General features: G+C 38.8%; 1 protein-coding gene across 11 annotated transcripts in view; it reads left to right on the top strand.

The window, feature by feature from the left end:
* The window catches only part of FXR1 (FMR1 autosomal homolog 1), a 71,949-nt gene that overhangs the window by 5,101 nt on the left and 44,743 nt on the right, over positions 1–22,105 (top strand). For 9 of the 11 annotated variants that reach the window (XM_025376555.1, XM_025376556.1, XM_025376551.1 and 6 more), the window contains 2 exons: positions 16,571–16,623; positions 18,360–18,453. The exons of 1 other annotated variant lie outside the window; for it this stretch is intronic. In XM_025376555.1, coding sequence (XP_025232340.1) covers positions 16,571–16,623; positions 18,360–18,453 — 147 coding nt within the window. The remainder of the gene's footprint in view (positions 1–16,570; positions 16,624–18,359; positions 18,454–22,105) is intronic. One more of the 11 variants, XM_025376561.1, reaches the window with a different exon arrangement.

The following is a 22,105-nucleotide window of genomic DNA, read 5'->3' as shown; positions in this document are numbered from 1 at the left end:
TCCCAGCACTTTGGGAGGCCGAGACGGGCGGATCATGAGGTCAGGAGATCGAGACCATCTTGGCTAACACAGTGAAACCCCGTCTCTACTAAAAAATACAAAAAAAACTAGCTGGGCGAGGTGGCGGCGCCTGTAGTCCCAGTTACTCAGGAGGCTGAGGCAGGAGAATGGCGCAAACCCGGGAGGCGGAGCTTGCAGTGAGCTGAGATCCGGCCACTGCACTCCAGCCCGGGCGACAGCTCGAGACTCCATCTCAAAAAAAAAAAAACAAACTATAATTGTCTTAATATTAGGGCACCCTGTTAATTTAAAAATACATAGTTCCAGATACTTCAAAATGGTTGTTTTGCATATTTGAGAAGATAATTTTCATTAAAATGCTAAGGAATGAAGATTTAACTGAAAGTCAAAATAAATGATCACAACTTTTATTTTCATTCACAGATAGTTGCAAAACATGCAGGGGAAGGAAGGCTAGGATTTTCTACTCTATCTTGCTGATGGTGATCACAGTTACTAAAAAGTCAACTTAGGCCAGTGACTCACGCCTGTAATCCCAGCACTTTGTGGGACCAAGGCGGGTGGATCAGGTCAGGAATTGGAGACCAGCCTAACTAACATAGAGGAACCCCGTTTTTGCTAAAAAATACAAAAATTAGCCGTGTGTGGTGGCACACACCTGTAGTCCTAGCTACTTGGGAGACTGAGGCGGGAGAATCGCTTGAACCTGGGAGGCAGAGGTTGCCACGCCATTGCACTCCAGCCTGGGTGACAAGAGTGAGACCCTGTCTCCAAAAAAAAAAAAAAAAAGTCAATTTAAATGCATATTTTTCTTGTAAAGTTTTGTATTTTGTATTAAAAGAGCAACATATAATTACGAAAAATATGAAAGCAGAAAAGCACATCTTATCTATCTCGAGATATATTGTCAAGGTCCTGGCTTTAAATACTTCCAGAAATTTTCCATATTTTTACTTTTATGTACCTGTGTATTTTCTATGTCAGGTATTTGTGTGCCTTCTGTAAGATAATAGTTTAAGATGAGAGCCTGTTCTTTACTAGATTATGTATTAAGCTTCTATATGTATTTCCTGGTTTTCTTCTCCCAAGGACTCTATGAGGTTGGTTTTATTTTTAATTTTTATTTTTTAGTAGAGATGGTGTCTCGCTGTTTTGATCAGGCTGGTCTCAAACTCCTGGTCTCAAGCAATACTCCCGTCTGGGCCTCCCAGAGTGCTGGGATTACAGGCATGAACCACCAAGTCTGGCCAGCATTAGGGAATTTTCAAAGTAAGTTTTAGGATAGTGAGCTTACATTTTCATTAGGAGGAAAAGGGCAGACACTTTGCTGGATTATAACTCTGAGTAAGTTCTCTGTCACAGTGTTAAGGTTGTCAAATTAACTTTTTTGTAGTGGGAAGAGCAATATGCATTCACTCTATGATTGACCCCTAATTCTTGTCATAGCTTTTAACTGGCAGGATCATCCAGGTAGACACCTTGGTTTTCTCATACGCAGTGTGAAGCAGTTGTATTTACTTTAACCTATTTATAAGTTGTGAAATCTTTGCTAGTTTCTGTTAATGGCAGTTCCGTCTCCCTTTAGCAACTGTAACTAATTTTCATTGAGTACCCGGACTACTTACCAGACTTCCTAGGTACCTTACCCGAATTTCCCATTTAATCTTGTCAACCACAGTGAAGTAGATAACGCCAACATTTGAGAATACTGAGGCTAAGTGAATCCAGGTCTGTACAATTAGATGCTGATTCAAGATTCAGACTATGAAGTTTGACTCCATAGAACCAATTTCTTTAACCGTTATGATACAGTATTTTTTAAAGTACAAATATGTTTCACCACATTATTACTAATTTTGAATTATTGCTAATTGAGGAGAATTGTGAGGAATAAATTGGGAGGTTCCCAGAGAAATGATTTGAGCGATGCCTTTGCTTCAGACAAATCTGCTCTTTCTAATATGGTAGCCACCGGCCACGGAGCTGAAATGTACTAGTCTGAATTGAGATATGCTTTAAATGTAAAGTACAAATTGGGTTTCAAAGCCTTAATATTAAGAATGTGAAACACCTCAGGAGTTGTTTTTTTGAGCCAGAGTCTCGCTCTGTTGCCCAGGCTGGAGTGCAGTTGCGCTATCTCAGGTCATTGCAACTTCCGCCTCCCAGGTTCAAGTGATTCTCATGCCTCCGCCTCCTGAGTAGCTGCGATTACAGCTGTGTGCCACCACGCCAAGGCAATTTTTGTATTTTTAGTAGAGACGGGTTTTCACCATGTTGGCCAGGCTGGTTTCGAACTCCTGACCTCAAATGATCCACCTGCCTCAGCCTCCCAAAGTGCTGGGATTACAGGCGTGAGCCACTGTGCCGGGCCAATAATTGTTTATATTGATTACATGTTGGGTAATATTTTAGGTATATTAGGTTAAATAATATTGAAATTAATATTACCTATTTCTTTTCATGCATTTTGTTTTATTTTGAGATGGAGTCTTGCTCTGTTGCCCAGACTGGAGTGCAGTGGCACGATCTCAGCTCACTGCAGCCTCTGCCTCCCAGGTTCAAGCAATTCTCCCGCCTCAGCCTCTTTGAATAGCTGGGACTAAAGGTGCCTGCCACCACAACCACACCCGGCTGATTTTTGTATTTTTAGTAGAGATGGGGTTTCACCATATTGGCCAGGCTGGTCCCAAACTCCTGACCTTGTGATCCTCCTGCCTCAGCCTTCCAAAGTGCTGGGATTACAGGCATGAACCACTACCTCCTTCCTTTAATCAAGATAGTTTATGCTATTAGTGTATTTAACTTGCCTGCTATTCTCTATCTTCACTGTTTTTCTAGCTGTCTATTTTGGGAGGATGAACAGAGGTCTCCATTAGTAAAACAGCTGATGAAGTTTATTATTGTTGGAGATTTCTTCAGGATCAGGAGCCTCAGAGGCTCCTGAATTCCTTTCTTAATCTACATAATTAATCATAGATGACTGTTTTTGGTTCCCTTTTCATATAACCTTTTTTTTTTTTTTTTTTTTTACAGTTTTTCAGGTTATTTTCAAATCTTAAATTTTGTTGATACATGTACTTAGTTCATAGTAAGTCCTCGGTGTATATTTGTTGAATGATGTGTAATCTTAGTAACTGCTAACTTCATCATTTCTGATTTTGGTTCAAACTGAACTTAAATGATTTTTTTAAAGAAGTTATGTTTTGATCTTGGTCAAGTTCAGATACTGTCACAAAACTTTATGCATACATAGAGGGAACAGTATAGAACTTAAACTCTGCAACGAAAAAGTCAGGATTTTTTTTTTTTTTTTGAGTCTAGCTCTGTCGCTCAGGTTGGAGTGCAGTGGCGCTCTGCCTCTTAGGTTTAAGCGATTCTTGTGCCTCAGTAATTATCGTAGCTGAGATTACAGCCATGTACCACCAAGCCTGGCTAATTTTGTGTTTTTAGTAGAGACAGGGATTTGCCATGTTGATTAGGCTGACCTTGAGCTCCTGATCTCAGGTGATCTGCCTGCCTGCCTCAGCCCCCCAAAGTGCTAGGATTGCAGGTGTGAGCCCCACCATACCCGGCCCAGAATAGTTTTGGGTGGCCATTTGGAACCATTAACTCATTCCATTTCAAAGAGAACTGTTAGATATTACATACAAATGGGTGAACCTAACAAGCCGAGAACAATACTGGTAGGTAAGCAGTAGTAGTAGACACTTGTGTATTCTTAAAGAAATCTTCACATCCTCAGTTGTCCTTTTTTTTTTTCCCCCAAATTCAGAACAGTTACGTGCTCAATACTAATGAACGCTGAATGCTTGCCTTGAATAACTTTTTTTTTCTTATTAGAGCTTACTCCATAATTGGCTGGGTGTGATGGCTCTTGCCTGTAATCCCAGCACTTTGGGAGGCTGAGGCGGGTGGATCACTTGAGGTCAGGAGTTCGAGACCAGCCTGGCCAACATGGTGAAACCATCTCCACTAAAAACACAAAAATTAGTGGGGCATGGTGGCTGGTGCCTGTAATCTCAGCTACTCTGGAGGCTGAGGCAGGATAATCCCTTGAACCCAGCGTGGGGGTGTGTGCAGAGGTTGCAGCTGCACTCCAGCCTGGGCAACAGAGTGAAACTCCATCTCAAAAAGAGAAAAAAAAAAACAAACCAAACTTGCTCCATAGTGATGCAATAATTAATGTATAATGTAATTGGTAAATTTGCAGACTTTAAATTTGAGGAACAAGTATCTAGTGATTTAAAATAATTTTATTTTGTAGATTGAGTTGCGTAGATCTTTTTAAAAAATATATTATTCGAAGTTAAGACTTTTTTGATTATAGTAGCAGCCTTGACTGGTACTTGTTGGAATCAAATTACAACTTAGATCTTTTAGGTGTTGTAAGCATCTTACAAGTTTATTACACAAAATGCAGATTTGAAATCCCTAGAGAAGGAAAAATTAGAAAGAAGTGGGGAGTGGTGATGCACATATGTGCTGTATTGAAAATGTGTTGGCTGACAATAAGGTATAGTCTAACTCTTAAAAGTATACGTTTGCATATACATGTGTATAATTTTATACACACATAAGTATGATATAAAAACTTAGTCTATTGTGTTCTTATTTTTTTTTTTCCCTTGGTTGCTCTTCACCACCTGGGTCTTTCACCTCTGCCTCCATATTAGGTAACCCTTGTTTGTAGCAAGTATACATGGTTCCATATATTTCACCATGCTCATAGAATTGTGTATAGGTACACATTCAATTACAAATGTAGGGTTTTTCAGTATTACTGTATTAAAATGTAGGGTTTTTCCAGTATTACTGTATAAAAGTAGGATCATCCACATCTCAACTATTTTCATGCGGAGTATGATTTATTTTTTAAGGTTATATAATCATAAGAATATCTTAAATTCAGCCATTCCCCAGTTAATAGACACATACTTTGTTTTCAGTTTTTTGTCACTCCACATAACTATTTCCATTGGATAGATATCAAAGAATGGGATAGCTTGGTGAAAGGGAACCTTTAAAAAAAACAAAAAACTAATAAATGTTAAAAGGTTACTTTCCAGAAAGGCTTCTGATGCTTCCTGTTTTCTCCATCAATAATAAATGGCAACTCTTTTTCTTTGATCTCTGCCAGAAATTGGTTTAATGATCTTTAATTTTTGCCAGTCTGTTGGATGCAAAGGGATATCTCATTGGAACTGGATCCCAGTTGTGAATTTTAATGTTTGTTTGCCATTTGAACTTGTTCTTTTAAGACTTGCCTTTGTTTGCTGTTTGATTTTGTTTTTCTAAGAATTGCCTGTCTTGCCCATTTTTCCATTGGGATGTCTTTTGTCAGTTTTGGAAATCTTTTTGTATTATGGATATTAAGACTGATCTAATGTAAGAGTATCCCCTCTCTCACCTATTTAGATTATTAATTTTGACATAGGATCTCAAAATAAATAATACTGTGTCACCCAGGTTGCAGTGCAGTGATGGGATCATGGCTCGTTGCAGTCTTGACGTCCCAGGTTCAAGCGAGCCTTCTACCTCAGCCTCCGGAGTATCTGAGACTACAGACATGTGCCACTATGCCCAGCTAATTTTTTAAAAAAGTTTTCTGTAGAGATGGGTCTTGTTATGTTGCCCAGGCTGGCCTCCAACTCCTGGACTCAAGTGATCTTCCTGCCTTGGCCTCCCAAAGTTCTGGGATTACAGGCGTGAGCCACACTGTTCCTGCCTCCCCATCCTTTTGACTTCTTTTCTTGTATTGCTGGTCATAGTGAAATTGTAGTTTTTAACATAATTTTTTTTTTCCATTAAGGACTGGGTTTCCAGTCCTGGTTAAGACAGTCTGTGCCCAGATTATACATATAATTTCTTAGGTTATTTTGGAGTTTTATTTTTACGTTTAAATAGTACATTAATATTTTTACATGTTTATATGAATAGGCAGTTATGCTAGTGCCATGTATTAATCATCTCTGTTTGAAAGTTGTTTTTCTTGCTTGTGTGGGAGTTAGGTACTTGCTCTCCTTAGCCGAATCTGCCTCACTTCTAGGATTGGGATGAGAGGATGCTGCTCAGTATCCTGGAGTGCTGGATCCCATTCCAGATTGATAGACCCTCCTAAGAATTACTCCAAAGAGTCTGGAGTGTTCTGGGAATACCATACAGAGATCTCGAGAAGGGAACATTGGGATTTGATTTTTGGCAAATAAGGCCAGTTAGGGATCTTATTTTCCTTACATTACTGTCTTGGATCCTCTCTTTTTATACCTAGGACACAGTAAGTAGTGGGATCTGAGACCTTACAGGGAAACCACTGTATTGTAGTGCCTTCATTTAGTGAGGCTTTTTTTTTTTTTTTTTTTTAACCTTGCCTGATAAGGAGCCCTTTATATAATCTGTTAACTGTGTAGACAGTCCAGAGCTTTATTATGAATCCTTTAAATTACTTGTCATAAAAGCTCCAGGAAGATTTACCATGGTAGTTGTGGGGAGGGAGTAGCTTTAAGTACTCCTAGCACATCTTTGAGTGTCAGGGAGTACCCCATTTTAAGAATCTTCACCTCTTTTGTTTTGCAAATGGAGAAATTGTTGTTGTTTTAGGATACCCGGTCTGTCGATCTGTCTCCCTATGTTGCCCATGCTGGCCTCGAACTACTAGGCTCAAGTGATCTTCCTGCCTCAGTCTCCTGAGTGGGTTGGGATTACAGACCCTTGGGCATCCTTGAGAACTTTAAAGTTGCCTAGATAATGATGATCACCCAGATCTGGGAGACAAGAAGTCAGCCTTTTGCAGCTTGAGTTTCTTTTTTTCCAGACAGAGTCTTGCTCTGTCCGCCAGGCTGGAGTACAGTGGCGGGGTCTTGGCTCACTGAAACCTCTCCCTCTCGGGTTCAAGCGATTCTCCTGCCTCAGGCTCCCAGGTAGCTGGGACTACAGGTGTGTACCACCATGCTCAGCTAATTTTTGTATTTTTAGTAGAGATAGGGTTTTGCCATGTTGGCCTCGAACTCCTGACGTCAGGTGATCTGCCTCCCTCGACCTCCCAAAGTGCTGGGATTACAGGTGTGAGCTGTCATGCCCAACCTTCAGCCTGAGTTTCTTATCTGAACTATAAAGCACAGAAACACAGTTTCTCAGTTCTACCGGTGATGGCACATAGGTAGTAGTACCATTCTAGATGTATGTGAGAGAAGTTAATTCATTACACACAGTGGATGCCTTGCTGCATTGGGCTGTATTCTCATAGAATCCTGGTTAAAAAAGATTGTTTGCTATGTTCAGTTTTGTCTTTCATTTTGAAAATCTTGTTAAATGGATCATGCAGTGTAGGGTGCAGAACAGGACTGGACGTGTTGATTTTAGGGGTCAGTAAACTATGGGTAGAGATGTCTGAATAGTTGGAAGTTGGGTTTCGAATCAACAGAATAGATTGTTTTTCCATATGTAGATTTGGGAAATCAGTGGAAGATCAACTAATTTTTGTACTTTTAGTAGAGATGGGCTTTCACCATGTTGGCGAGGTTGGTCTCAAACTCCTGACCTCAGGTGATCTACCTGCCTCGGCCTCCCAAAGTGCTGGGATTACAGGCATGAGCCACCTGCCTGGCCTCAATGCAATTTCATTATACATAAAACAGCATCAGTTGTCAGAGGCACTGTACCATGAAGAAGGAAGAAATGTGCCAATTCATCTGAACAATGGTTATCTTTATTTTTTAGTATTCTTACATAGTTATTGAAAGATATCCTTCAAACAGTCCCATACATAAAATGGGAAGTTAAAGCAAAAGAAATTCATTAAAACATATTTGTATTCAGGTACCTGCGTTTCTTCTCAAAATATCTTCCTCAGTGCCATGGAGAGTATTGATGTCAGCGAACTTTAAAAGTGCTCTCCTGGCTGGGCATGGTGGCTCACACCTGTAATCCCAGCACTTTGGGGGCTGAGGTGGGTGGATCACGAGGTCAGGAGTTCGAGACCAGCCTGGCTAATGTGGTGAAACCCTGTCTCTACTAAAAATAAAAAAATTAGCTGGGCGTGGTGGCACGTGCCTGTAGTCCCAGCTACTCGGGAGGCTGAGGCAGAAGAATCGCTTGAACTGGGAGGTGGAGGTTGCAGTGAACCGAGATCAGGCCACTGCACTGCAGCCTGGGTGACAGAGCGAGACTCCATCTCAAAAAAAAAAAGTGCTCTTCTCTGTTGTCTCCAGGATTTTCTTCCAATAATTTTTACTCATTTTGTGAGCTTTGATCCTGGTGCTTTCCAGATTTTATCAGAAGGTGTCAACAGACAAACATTCTGATAGGAAACCACAATCATTCCTACAGTGGTTCTTTGTTGGTTTGCTGACTGAAATGCTAAGGGGTTACCATCAGGTGCCACAGAAAATCGCAGGCAAACCAAGTTTGAGTACTAAAGAGTGATATTTATATCCTGACTGACATGTGTCAGTTGACAGGTGTCTATCAGCTATTCCAAGATGCCATCCATTGTAAGAAGCATCCTGATTTCAGAGATGTTAAATCAGTCAAATTGATGGGCTGGAAAGGTAGACTGGGGCCAGAGTATGAATCAATAAATAAACTGATAATTGATCAAGGGATAACAAGTGATGATAAAATCAATTGTGGCAGTTCTTGGGGAAAAAAAAAAAAAAAAAGCCCGAGGTGCTGAATTTTGCTTGAATTACATTAGTAACTTTTTCTCATGGGCTATATATTTTGTAATCAAATTTATCCACAGCAGTAATATTTAACTGATGTAGTTGGGGCAAGTGGAGAGTTAACCTAGTCAGAGGAAAGACCCTTCACCATCTAACGAACAGCTCAGTGTCTCTAATAAAGAAGGACTTATTTTAATCAGTTTATCTTTAGAAATACAGTAAGTACTTTATCACAAGTTTGCATCAGGACTTAAGCCATGAACTGCACTTTTTTCTTTTTTTAACACATTTGAGAAGGCATAAAAAATGTGAAGTTATTTCTGACTGTTGTGCCAAATCTAGAGAGAAAAATAAAATGTTTAAATTTCATGCCAGCGATTCCTGAGAAGAGAATTAAAAAGAAAAACAGTAGTCTTAAAGCTGGAGTGACAGACTATGTAAGAATACTTGATCAAGTTTGAGGGAAGCAGTAATGTGAGTCTGATACTTTCTTTTGCTTACTTAAGAGAATAAATGTGAACTAGAGGTGTAATTCCTTCCTGACAGGAATTTTCCATGAAAATTTTAATAGGCTGAAATCTTGAGATTGGAGTCATTAAAAAGTTGGGTTAAGCCAAGGATAGTTCCTAATCTCTCTTTAGGGGGATTGTACTGTATGTTTTTTTTTTCGTTTGTTTTTTTTTGGCTGGCTGTTCTTTTATTGTCATTAAAAAAGAAAAAAAGGAGTTTGTTTTGCAATCAGAAAACTCTTCTAAGAAGAATTTTGAAATACGAGAGTTACACTTTTAGGGTGTAAATCTTGGATTTTTTGGTTCTGGACTTCCATTTTAAAACTTCGGATTCAGGCTGTGCTGTTTCTGATTACAGTTGGTAGTCTGCCAAATTTTGAGGTTTTAACATTTCCATTTACTCCTTTATAAGGTTTCTGTTTACTCCTTTATAAGGAATGTAAATTTAGTGTTGTAATGAATTGCAGGGGTAGGAAGGCATTAGTGGGTCTTAAATCTAAAGTAATAGATGAATTTGTAATCATAGTTATTTTCCAGTCAAAGGGATTTTTCTAGAGTAGGACGGTATATTCTTAATGGGTTTATTAGGAAAGTTCCTGAAGGGACATCTCTACAGATTTCTAAGCCACAATTCAATCAAGGTACCTGATCTGTTGATCGGTATTTTAAACGTTAACATTTTCTTTCAGCTCGAATCTAGGGTTTGGACACGATAATTGCCTTACCAGTTGTGAGTTAGTTTTTGATACTTTGGGAACCTTGCCTTAAATATCTTTTTATGATAGGTGCCTTATTTCCCGTGATTAACATTACTACCAGACTCAATCTTGTAGAGTTTAAAACTATATGAACTGGCAAAAGGATTTCATCGTTTGGTTCATAGTGATTTAGTGAAAAGAGCTCAAGACAGATGAGGTTTTACATTTGTATTTTTAACCTAGGGAGTGAAACTTTGGGGCTATATGAGATGTGTATTGTTTCAACTTTCCTTTCTTTAAAATGAGTGCTCTTATAAAATGAGTGGTTTATAAATGATATTTTGTCTGTCCTCATACAGCGTCAGTAGGTGACTTTTCCACAGTCAGGGGTCCATAATACATCTGTTTAGATTTTTTGCTATATTTGTAATATTAATCTTTTAACTCCTGAAATATATTCATACAATGTTTCTTTCTGTTTAGCCTATAGGATTTTTTTTTTCCACAACAGCTCCTGTCAAGTTGAGAAACTTTTTGTTTTTCAGCTATATTCTGTAATTTCAAAAATATATTCATTAGGTAAGCAGATATCCTTTGTACGTTTTTCTTTCCACAGGCCATTTAAGCACCCATCTAAAAAACAATGAGTAGACCTTTATAGTAAGGTAGGATCTACAAGACAAACTGAAGAGAAAAGCAAAGTTCAGAACAAATTGTAGCAAATGTTTAACACTTTAAAGGAGATTTGTGTATTATTAAAATTACATTTTTCCCTGTGAATTACTTGTTCATCTAGTTCATGTCCATCGATACGTTTTCTATCAGCTTGTTCTTACTTAGTCACCTAAGAATATTTGGATTGGGGATTTAACCCTGTTGTATGCTGTTTCACCACCCTTTTCTCCTTTGTATGTGATGCTTTTATATTTTAGCTTCTTGGTAGTATACTTTTATCAAACTTCATGGCTTTTGGGTTTTGTTTTTTTGATTAGAAAGGCCTTCCTTACTGCAAGGTTATAGATAATTGATTCCTGCTTTCTCCTGGAATCGTTACTGATTTATTTTGAAGTTTGAATGTTTTATCTATTGAATTTTTTTTTTTTTCCTGGTGAAGACATCCATTTCTGTTTTCCCCAAGAATTATTTAAATGTTCCAGTACCATTTTAAAAAGAGTACATTCCTTCCCCATTTGTAAATTCCTAAATGACTTTAGGCCTACTTTTGGAATCTGTGTTCTGTTCCTTTAAAATATCTTTTCCATCTTCATTATTGTAGTTTTAAAATCTCTAAGGTTTGGTAAGTATAGAGTGTTATTGTTCCCTCCCATCCCAGCCCCCCACCCCCACCCCATTTTAGAAGTTTCCTTTTTGAATGCTTTCTTTTTTAAAATTTTTTGAGATAAGCTTATTTTATTAGGTTATCCCTCCCCGCCCCCCACCCCCCAGCCAAACCACATACGCACTCTTAATATTTCAGTGGGATCCCATTGAAATTGCAGGTTTATTTTAGGGGCATATTGAAATTTTTATAATATCAAGGTCCCTAAGAACATGATGGTGTTTTACATTTTCCTAAATTTTGTATTTATATTTATTAGAGCATCAGACATTTTTGTAAATAGCTTCTGTGCATATTTTTGTTGTTGAGGACACTTGTAGGATTTATTTTTTGGTTGTTGCTGTAAGTAGAATTTTTTTGTATAAAATTTTTATTTTACAGCTGCCTGTTGTTTACATGTAGAAAGCTAATGGATTGTTAGTTAACTTGCTGCTTAAGTGGATCTTTGACTAGAACCTTTTTTAAAAAAATTGTTTTATACTAGATTGCTTTCTAAATTAGTTCTTCGGATAGTGCTTTTTCACTGCTCAAGGATTCCTTCTACTCCTTCCATCCCTACCTTCATTTTACACTTAATTTATGGCATTTTTTTGTTTGTTTGTTTTTGAAATGGAGTTTCGTTCTTGTTGCTGAGGCTGGAGTGCAGTGACACTATCTTGACTCACTGCAACCTCCGCCTCCCGGGTTCAAGCGATTCTCCTGCCTCAGCCTCCCAAGTAGCTGGGATTACAGTCATGCGCCACCACACCCGGCTAATTTTGTATTTTTAGTAGAGACGAAGTGTCTCCATGTTGGTCAGGCTGGTCTCTGACTCCTGACCTCAGGTGATCCGCCCGCTTCGGCCTCCCAGAGTGCTGGGATTACAGGTGTGAGCCACCGCGCCTGGCCCAATTTATGGCATTTCTGGTTTTTTACTACATGTTGCCTATTTGTTGTTTTGTCAGAGTTATGTGGGCATTTTAAGATTTTTTTCCCGCTTATCCATAGCAAGCTGTGAACGTTTTAAGATTTTGAATACACTTCAGATGTGTTATATTGCCTAGTTATTCATGATTATCTTAAATTATAGTTAAGAGTTTCAAATGTAAATGTTGTTGGACTGTGTGAGTGAACAAGACAGGTGACCTTTTAATAAGGATGCTTTGAAATCTTCCGTGTTTGCATATGTATGGAAAGAAGAAAAAGAAATGTCAAAGGCTTTCTTCTGAGAAATACGGGGCCTGAGCCAGGTGGGTGTGAATAGGAAGAGAGACAGTCAAACACCCCAAGGATTGGGGATTGAGGACAGAAATTATGGAGACTTAAAGGCATAAAGCCCCCTGCCATGTGCAGACACATGTGGCTGTTACTGGTGTCTCCTATCAGATTTTGGCAAAGACTCAGCCCTGTCAATTTGGGTCTCTTGAGCAGGCGGGGAGACCTAGCATCAGTCTGGTGGCCTGGGGAGTACAAAAATACGTTTAAAAGTATTGACTGTGTCCTATCAGGTGGACTAAATTTTAGAGAAATCTGGCCATTAGAAACACGTTTGTCTAGAATTTAGGACTTGGGGATTAGATTTTATGGAGTAGGATGTTAGAAATTGTTCACTGCAGTCCAAATAAATTTTAAGGACTAGGCGTCAGGCCTTAATGTAGTAAATCTTATGGCAGAATGATACTAGCAATGAGTAGATGCTCAAGGGCCGGGGTGTGGTGGCTTACGCCTGTAATCCCAGCACTTTGGGAAGCCAAGGTGGACGGATCATGAGGTCAGGAGATGGTGACCATCTTGGCCAACATGGTGAAACCCAGTCTCTGCTAAAAATACAAAAATTAGCTGGGTGTGGTGGCGTGTGCCTGTAATCCCAGCTACTCGGGAGGCTGAGGCACGATAATCACTTGAACCAGGGAGTTGGAGGTTGCAGTGACCAGAAATTGTGCTACTGCACTCCAGCCTGGTGACAGAGTGAGACTCCATCTCAAAAAAAAAAAAAAAAAAAAAAAAAGTTGTGCAGAGCTGTGTTTTAAAGTTTGTGAAAAATGTGCACTCAAAGTTGATACTGATGTTTATGGTGGAAGTGTTTGTGGGAAAGGTAGAAGTGATTTTTAGATAGAAAATAAAGTTCTTATTACAAAGCAGAGTGAGAAAGATTATTATAAAGGTGAGAAAGGAGAGTGAAATTTTCTAGTGATTTAGACTTCTGATTTGAACTAATCCACTATGAATTATACAGAAACTAGAAAGATTAATTTGTGAGACTTTTCAAAGTTAGAGAGAGTTTGTTGAAGGACTAGAACATGTTAGTGGAAGTTGAAAATATGGCTGTCTTCTGATGGGAGAGTTGCTTTACTAATATTCATAAACATGGAAATTCTCGGTTTCTGAAATTTGTTAAAAAATGGCAAGGGTATAATACAGTTATATTTGCTGGTAATATAACTGTGAATGCGCGGACCAAAGTGATTGTTGAAAGTGAATGTGGGCCAGGTGTGGTGGCTCATGCCTATAATCCCAGCACTTTGGGAGGCCGAGGTGAGTGGATCACCTGAGGTCAGGAGTTCGAGACCAACCTGGCCCACATGGCAAAACTGTCTCTACTAAAAATACAAAAAAATTAGCCAGGTGGTGGGGTAGTCCCAGCTACTGGGGAGGCTGAGGCAGGAGGATCGCTTGAGCCAGGGAGGTGGAGGTTGCCTTGAGCCAAGATTGCACCACTGCACTCCAGCTTGGGCAACAGAGTGAGACTCTGCATCAAAAAAACCAAAAAAACAAAAAGTGAATGTGCCCTACTAGAAACTGTCCAGAAAGTCATCATTAGCATGGTCAGATAATCAAAGCCTGAACTAGAGTGGCAACTCTTAATATTTAAATTTAGGGAGGATTAATTAATAAATATCTCCAGAATTGCAAGGCAGGAGGTACTATAGCAGTCTTTTTTTTTTTTTTCTTCCCCTTCTTTGAGATGGAGTTTTGTTCTTGTCGCCCAGGCTGGAGTGCAGTGGTGTAGCCTCGGCTCACTGCAACCTCTGCCTCCTGGGTTCAAGTGATTCTCCTGCCTCGGCCTCCTGAGTAGCTGGGATTAAAGGTGTCTGCTATCACATCTGGCTAATTTTTGTATTTTTAGAAGAGATGGGGTTTCACCATGTCGGCCAGGCTGGTCTCGAACTCCTGACCTCAGGTGATCTGCCTGCTCCGGCCTCCCAAAGTGCTGGCATTACAGGCGTGAGTCATTACACTTCGCCTACCATAGCAATCTTCAAGAGAAGGGTATCCTTGGTTTTAGGCCTCAGTGAGGATGTTTGCATAGAAATGTCCAATAGCACACACATAAATGAAACAACAGGCAGTTGGAGCTGGAGAAGAGGAGTGAACCATTCCCAGTGCCAGTTAATATTTTGAAAATTTTGCTTAGAAAAATGTCTGACACAGAGTACGCCCTTAAATATTTTTTTTTTGTTTTTCTTTTTTTTGTTTTTTTTTTTTGAGACAGAGTCTGGCTCTGTCGCCCAGGCTGGAGTGCAGTGGCCGGATCTCAGCTCACTGCAAGCTCTGCCTCCTGGGTTCACGCCATTCTCCCGCCTCAGCCTCCCGAGTAGCTGGGACCACAGGCGCCCGCCACCTCGCCCGGCTAATTTTTTTTTTGTATTTTTTAGTAGAGACGGGGTTTCACCGTGTTAGCCAGCATGGTCTCGATCTCCTGACCTCGTGATCCGCCCATCTCGGCCTCCCAAAGTGCTGGGATTACAGGCTTGAGCCACCGCGCCTGGCCTGTTTTTTTGTTTCAAGATAAGCCCGTAATCTGTCACCCAGGCTGGAGTGCAGCAGCCTGGTCATGGCACAGCAGCATGATCATGGCTCACTGCAACCTCTGCCTCCCAGGCTCAAGTGATCCTCCCACCTCAGCCTTCCAAGTAGCTGGGACCACACACGCCACCAGGCCCGCCTAAGTTTTTTGTATTTTTGGTAGAGATGGGATTTCACTCTTGCCTAGGATGGTCTCAAACTCCTGAGCTCAAGCTGTCTGCCTTTCTTGGTCTTCCAAAGTGCTGGGCTCCCGGGCTTGCTTTGTTTTTTATTACTGTTACCCCTCTTCCGTCTACGTTGTAAGTTTCAAAAACAAAAACAAAAAAGAACAAAACATTTTTTGTTGTTGTTGTAAGTTTGCCTTTTCTCTTTATTCTCTTTGTTTTGGGTTTATTCCTTCAAATCTCTTTAGTGTTACTTAATGGACTTTTGGGAAGGAGTGAGATAAACAGATGTGTTTGTTTTTGCCTTGCTTTGACGAGGTATTATACATGTGTTTATATAGCTAGTTTGCTGTGGACATTATGGAGTCGTGTGATAAAGATGTTTTAGAAAAGTATTTCCTACGTACCCCATGGTTGAAAGTATGTATAAACATTTCACTAACATTCAGTAATTTGCGGTTCTGATTCATAGTAATATAAAGTCATTTAATGTTCATTGTAATTATATAAGTGCCAAGGACTGCTTGCCTGTGGTTACAGAGTGGTGGAATCAGGATTTCAGCAACAGTAATTCTACACCCAAGTCCTTTGCTCTTTCTTGAGTATGTCAGATCTTATGGTTTCTTCCAACTGTATTAATCAAAGGAAGATAAAGAAGGCTAATTTAAATATTAATTTTAAGCCTGAAAAATGACCACCAGTTATTGAGAATCTGTATTCATTCCAACATAGTTGTGAACAATGTACTCACTATAGCCCAATTTTAAGGGAAGGGAAAGAGAAGTATGTAGAAAAAATAAGATTAAGTTAATGGCAAAGATAGTATTCAAAATGTAGTCATGCATTTTACTGAAGGTGGACTATAATATTGATAACATTTATAACAAAATTGAGTTCTTACTTTGTGCCAGGTACTGTGCTAAACATTACTTCATTTAGTTCTCATAATTTTTCATTAGGTGGATGATACTGTGATTAATTTCATTAGTTCAAAACTGTATTCAATAATATACAAGTGATAGAGTTTGGGTATGAATCCTGGCAACCAGTACTCTAGAGCTTTGTCACAGTAGTAAATACTGAACCCTTAGTCACAATACTAAATAACTGCCTTGCTGAACTAATACCTGAGATGTTCCAGGGGTGTACATTTACTTTTGCTAATTCCCAGGTAGATGACACCAGGTGAAAAATGAGGTTCAGAGAGATTAAGTAACTTAAAAGATCATGTATCTCGTAAATGGTAGAGATGGAAATCAAACTCACATCTGCCTAATTCCAAACCTGTGTTCTTTCAGTACTCCCTATTATCTTTGTATCTCTAATACAGCCTTTTAGAGTTATGAAGTTCTTTAATATTGATATGCTTTTATAATGTTTTTGTGTCTTGCAGGGATTTATCAAAGATGTTCATGAAGACTCCCTTACAGTTGTTTTTGAAAATAAGTAAGTTATTTTTGTCGACGAAGGCCTTCATATTAGAGGTGGCAGTGCCAAACTGTTTGCTTCTAGGGGGTGGGGAGGTTTGGTTGGTTGATCGTAAGTCTATCTTTGATAACTGTTTATCTGTTTTTCTGTCCATAATTGTCACTTTTTTCATAACGCTCTTCTTTGCCAAAACATGTTTAGATATGAATCAGTTTTGCAGAAATAGATGGCACAAATTAGATGATAATATGCTTAATACTTAAAAAGCCCAGAATTTTTAAATGATGTTGTAGAAGGTCTTCCAGTTGACTGCTGGTCATCAGAATAAGTATTAAGCCATCTTTAATTGCCTGAGGGGTATGTAATCTAAAAATGGGAAAGACAGCATACTGGGCTTGGTTAGGAAGGGCTATAAAAGAGCACTGGGCTGGGTGTGGTGGCTCATGCCTGTAATCCCAGCACTTTGGGAGGCCAAGGTGGGCAGATCACCTGAGGTCGGGAGTTTGAGACAGCCTGGCTAGCATGGTGAAACCTCGTCTCTACTAAAAAATACAAAAAAATTAACTGGGCGTGGTGGCGGGTGCTTGTAATTCCAGCTACTTAGGAGGCTGAGGCAGTAGAATTGCTTGAACCCGGGAGGTGGAGGTTGCAGTGAGTGAGCCGAGACTGCGCCGTTGCACTCCAGCCTGGGTGACAAGAGGGAAACTCTGTCTCCAAGAGCACTGTTTAATTGATGGTCAGAAAAAAACTGTTCAGCTTCCACTTTTAAGCTGTTTCTGGAATTGCCTGAAAAGATCATTGCCTAACAGCTGCTTCATGTAGAAACAAGTGTTGAGATGATTTCTGTCTTTGAGCAGCTGCCATTTGGACAGTAATGGTTAAAAGAAAGCATCCCCAAATCTTTTACTTGTCAGCTGCTACTTTGCCCAGCCTAGGCAGATGGAAACTTGAGGGACATTTTATGTCATAGTATACTTCCCAGACATATAAATGACCTATGAGAAATTAGAGTAGGGAATAATTTTTTACTTTATAATTTCAGCTTTTAAAATACAACATAAAAAATGTCAGTTAACTACTAAATTGGTTTAATACATTAATATTTGCTACAGAGTTAAAAATAAGCTTTTTCTAGGTTCTAATTATAATGTATGTATCCAGTGTAGGAAAGATAAATGGAATGGGAAAACGAAATCTTTTGTAATTCAGCTGTTCAAAATAATTGCTGATAATTTTCTGTATTTCTGTGAATATGTATACTAAAAAGAGTTAAACAGTTTATATTGTTTTCTAATCTATGAAATTGTGTTTCCTTTATTGATAGGTCATGTAGTTGTGAAACTATTTGAAATAAGTTGGTATCACTACTATTTATTGGGCAGCTGTGTCGATTCAACATTTTGAATTCAAAGTTAGTCATCAGTGTGAACTTAGCTTATTTCATTTGCAGAATAATGTACGTACTGCTCTTATGATGAGTAATTTGGGAGAACGTGTGTACTGCTCTTAGGATAAGTAATTTGGGAGGTAATGTACAATTGTTAACAATTTTGTTAATTATGAACTTCATTAAGAGTCATACAAAATCTGTTCTACTTCAGTAACTAATTACTTGGGAAATTATTAATAGTATGAATGTTGTTTTTCTTCTCTTTAGGGAAAGCCTAAATGATAAACTAACTTGAAAAAATATGCAACACCAGGTGTAGACTGTATATTTTTAAATTGTTAATACACCTTTTCTAATCCTTCAGTTGGCAACCAGAACGCCAGGTTCCATTTAATGAAGTCAGATTACCACCACCACCTGATATAAAAAAAGAAATTAGTGAAGGAGATGAAGTAGAGGTATGTTTTTTTAAGTTTATTTTCTTGTGGTGTCTATTTTTTGATTTAAATAAATATTCTTTTAGGAAAATTAGCTTAGTTGATGGAGGATAAATCTGATTCCTTTTCTCTATTCTTTCTATTGGTGGTAATGGCCGTGTAATATAGCAGTGCTTGAGTTTTGGAGCTAGAATGGGTCTCACCTGTCCCATTTTTAGCTGTGTAGACTTTAAATTTATCATTATAATTTGGAAGTCATGGATGATAGGGTATTTGCATTTTTAAAAGAACCTAGCATAGAACTCTGTGCACTATGGTGTTACCTTTTTCCTTCTTTTTGCTAATTACTTTGAATAATTTGTCTTACGACTTGCCTGGGTGTCTTTATGAGGTGTTGATAGTTATTCTTTTACTGTAGTGATCATTAACGGAGTTAATATATAACTGTAAAATATTGTAACTAGCTTTCTGCCTTCTAGAATATTCTAGAAATGTCTGAGGAAAAATTTAAAAGTACAGAAAAGCAAAAAAAAAAAAAAAAAAAATGGAGGGAAAGAAAAATCACAGCTCACAGATTAATAAAACACTGTTCATGTTGTGCATGTTCTTTCAGGCTTGTCTCAGCATCCCAAAATGATGAGATTACAGGTGTGAGCCACCGCCCCCAGCCCTGCAAACATTTTATTTTATTTATTTTTTTGAGATAGAGTTTCCCTATTGTCTTCCAGGCTGCAGCGCAATGTCGCTATCTTGGCTCACTGCAACCTCTGCCTGCCAGGTTCAAGCGATTCATCTGCCTCAGCCTCCTGAATAGCTGGAACTACAGGCGTGCATCACCATGCCTGGCTAAGTTTTGTATTGTTAGTAGAGACGGGGCTTCACAATGTTGGCCAGATTGGTTCTCGAACTCCTGACCTCAGGTGATCTGCCCGCTTTGTCCCCCCAAAGTGCTGAGATTATAGGTGTGAGGTACCGTGCCTAGCCATTTACAAACATTTTAAATGTACATATTCTGTACTAAGCACTTTGCAAGTGATTTAGTTATCTGCCAGTTTTATTTTATTGTTTGAGATGGAGTCTTGCTCTGTCTTCCAAGCTGGAGTTCAATGGAGCGATCTCAGCTCACTCCAACCTCCGCTTCCCACGTTCAAGCGATTCTTCTGCCTCAGTCTTCTGAGTATCTGGGATTACAGGTACCCACCACCATGCCCAGCTAATTTTTTTTACTTGTAGTAGAGACAGAGTTTCACCTTGTTGGCTAGGCTGGTCTTGAACTCCTGACCTCAGGTGATCACCCACCTCGGCCTCCCAGAATTCTGGGATTACAGGTGTGAGCCACCACACATGGCCTGATTTTTTAATGATAAATTTTCTTTGAGCTCTCATTAATATAGGTAATAAGCTAGGAAGTCAAAAATTGCAGCACTTCAATCCCTGACAACCTTAATTTAGCGTACCCACTTTGGTGGAAGTCAGAGATAAAAGTGTGAGTAAAGTGAGTGCTTTACTTATTCATGAGGGACTTGGCTCATGGCACCCTGACATAATTTATACTTTGCTTTAGTAAAAGCAAAATAGTACACAGTGAACTTAGTGCAAATAATTAAAATCCAGGCAGAATGGCAATAAGTTAAGAAATAACTTTTTGTAAGGATACCTGTAACTATCTGTGTGTATTAGAGTTCTTGAGGAAAATGTTACTGGTGGAATCTGGGGGAGACACGAGGAAACAAAGTGGTGAAATGACTGCTGCAAATCAAGAAGTGTAAAGTGGGGTCCTTGGTGGGTGCTATATATGGCGGTGATACTGCAGATTACTATGTTCATTTGGACTTTAGATTTTATTGAAAAAGGTTTTCTCAATGTTGTATGTTTTTCTAATAGTTTTCTGTGAGAATAAAGAGGCCTGATTCGTTTTCATTTTTTGAAATTTCTGGTATAGTGTTTTTTGGATTTTGAGTAAGCAAAAGTTAGGTCAAGAAAGGAATGATGTAGGTTTGGACATGTTCTAGAATTAGAAATGTGTGGCAGTCAGTTTTGAGAGTAATGCTTCTTATACTTTTTTGTTGTTTAGACACTTAAAATTGGTAGTGTGGAGTCTCAGATTAAAGGGAAAACTATTCTTGGTGGGGTGCTGAGGGTGTTGTTACAGTGTACTTTTTCCATTCCTGTCCAGGAGGGTCCTGCCCTGTTCCTGAACAGTGTCTGGCTCACCCCTGTGGTCTGCCTCCGCCTCTGTGAAGAAGACATTGATGTAGAGATTGAGTGATTTAGAAATTGAATCTAGTTTTTTTTCTTTTTAAATTTCACATTATGTTTTATGATTCAGCTCTGGTCATATTTGCTCTCTAAAATTTTGTAAGTCATCTGAAATTAAGATGTGATTTTTTTTTTTTCACTTTTGAAAAATTTGAAAATTCATATAAGGAAAAAGGAAAATTCATATAAGGAAAAAATCTTGCCACCCATAGGATTTTGTTTTTTTGTCACCGTTTATTAAGGATTTATCCATATTACCTAGAGTGTTTAGAAACTCTGAGTTAGTGCTTTCCCCAGGTAATGTTTTGAAAGCCTCCTCCCCTCCTTTAAATTTAAAGTAATAAAACTTAATGTAAAAAATGAAATGATAAAAAATTATATAAAGTACCAAGTGAACCTTCCATCTTAATGTAGGTGTACTTGTCCACCCACCCTAACTTAAATCTCATTTACCAGAGTTGATTCTCTTGTGAGTTTTTTTGTTTGCATGTATAAAGGACATATTTAAGTTGAAAAAAAATTGGGATTAAGTTATATATTTTTGACTTTTGTATTCACTTAATTAGGACTGCAAACATTTTCTTGTCTTCTCATTTAAATTCACCTCATTTTTTGTAACCACCTCAAAATTATTTGGTGTGGATATATCAAATTAAAAAACATTGAAATTACCAAATGTTTTGCTGTTAGCTAAAGAAAACAATGCGAGAATTGAAGTTAATATTCTTACGCAAATCTGGTAGTATTATAGTTCCTGTGAGGTTAAATTGCAGAATCAAAAGGCATGATATATACATTTTAAAAGTATTAAAATGTACCGTTTCATCATCCAAAAATGTCTTTGGAATTACCACTTTATAATTTTATTAACCCTGGAGGTATCTTTTTCATACGTTGAGTGACTGTATTATATTGTTCATATGTACAGTTTTGTAAACTTGGTGGATGGAAGCTGATGTCTCCTGAATTCTCATTTCCTTAATCATAATATGGGAACATCACTTAAATTAGTTTATTGGCTCTTAACCCCTTGTTCTGTGAATTGTCTATTTGTTTGTTTGTGTAGTTTTTGGGCTAGGAAATCCTTGCATTTTGTGGCTGAGTTTTATCTTTATTTTTATTTTTGAGACAGAGTTTTGCTTTTCTTGTCCAGGCTGGAGTGCAATGGCACGATCTCGGCTCACCACAACCTCTGCCTGCTGGGTTCAAGCGATTCTCCTGCCTCAGCCTCCCTAGTAGCTAGGATTACAGGCATGCGCCATCACACTTGGCTGATTTTGTATTTTCGGTAGCGACGGGATTTCTCCATGTTGGTCAGGCTGATCTCGAACTCTGTACCTCAGGTGATCCTCCCGCCTTGGCCTCCCAAAGTGCTGAGATTACAGGTGTGAGCCACCGTGCCTGGATCTGAGTT

The sequence above is a fragment of the Theropithecus gelada genome, chromosome 2, assembly GCF_003255815.1.
Source record: "Theropithecus gelada isolate Dixy chromosome 2, Tgel_1.0, whole genome shotgun sequence".
NCBI classification, from domain to species: Eukaryota; Metazoa; Chordata; class Mammalia; order Primates; family Cercopithecidae; genus Theropithecus; species Theropithecus gelada.
Note: the sequence above shows the minus strand (reverse complement) of the source record. Positions and strands in the feature narration are given on the sequence as shown.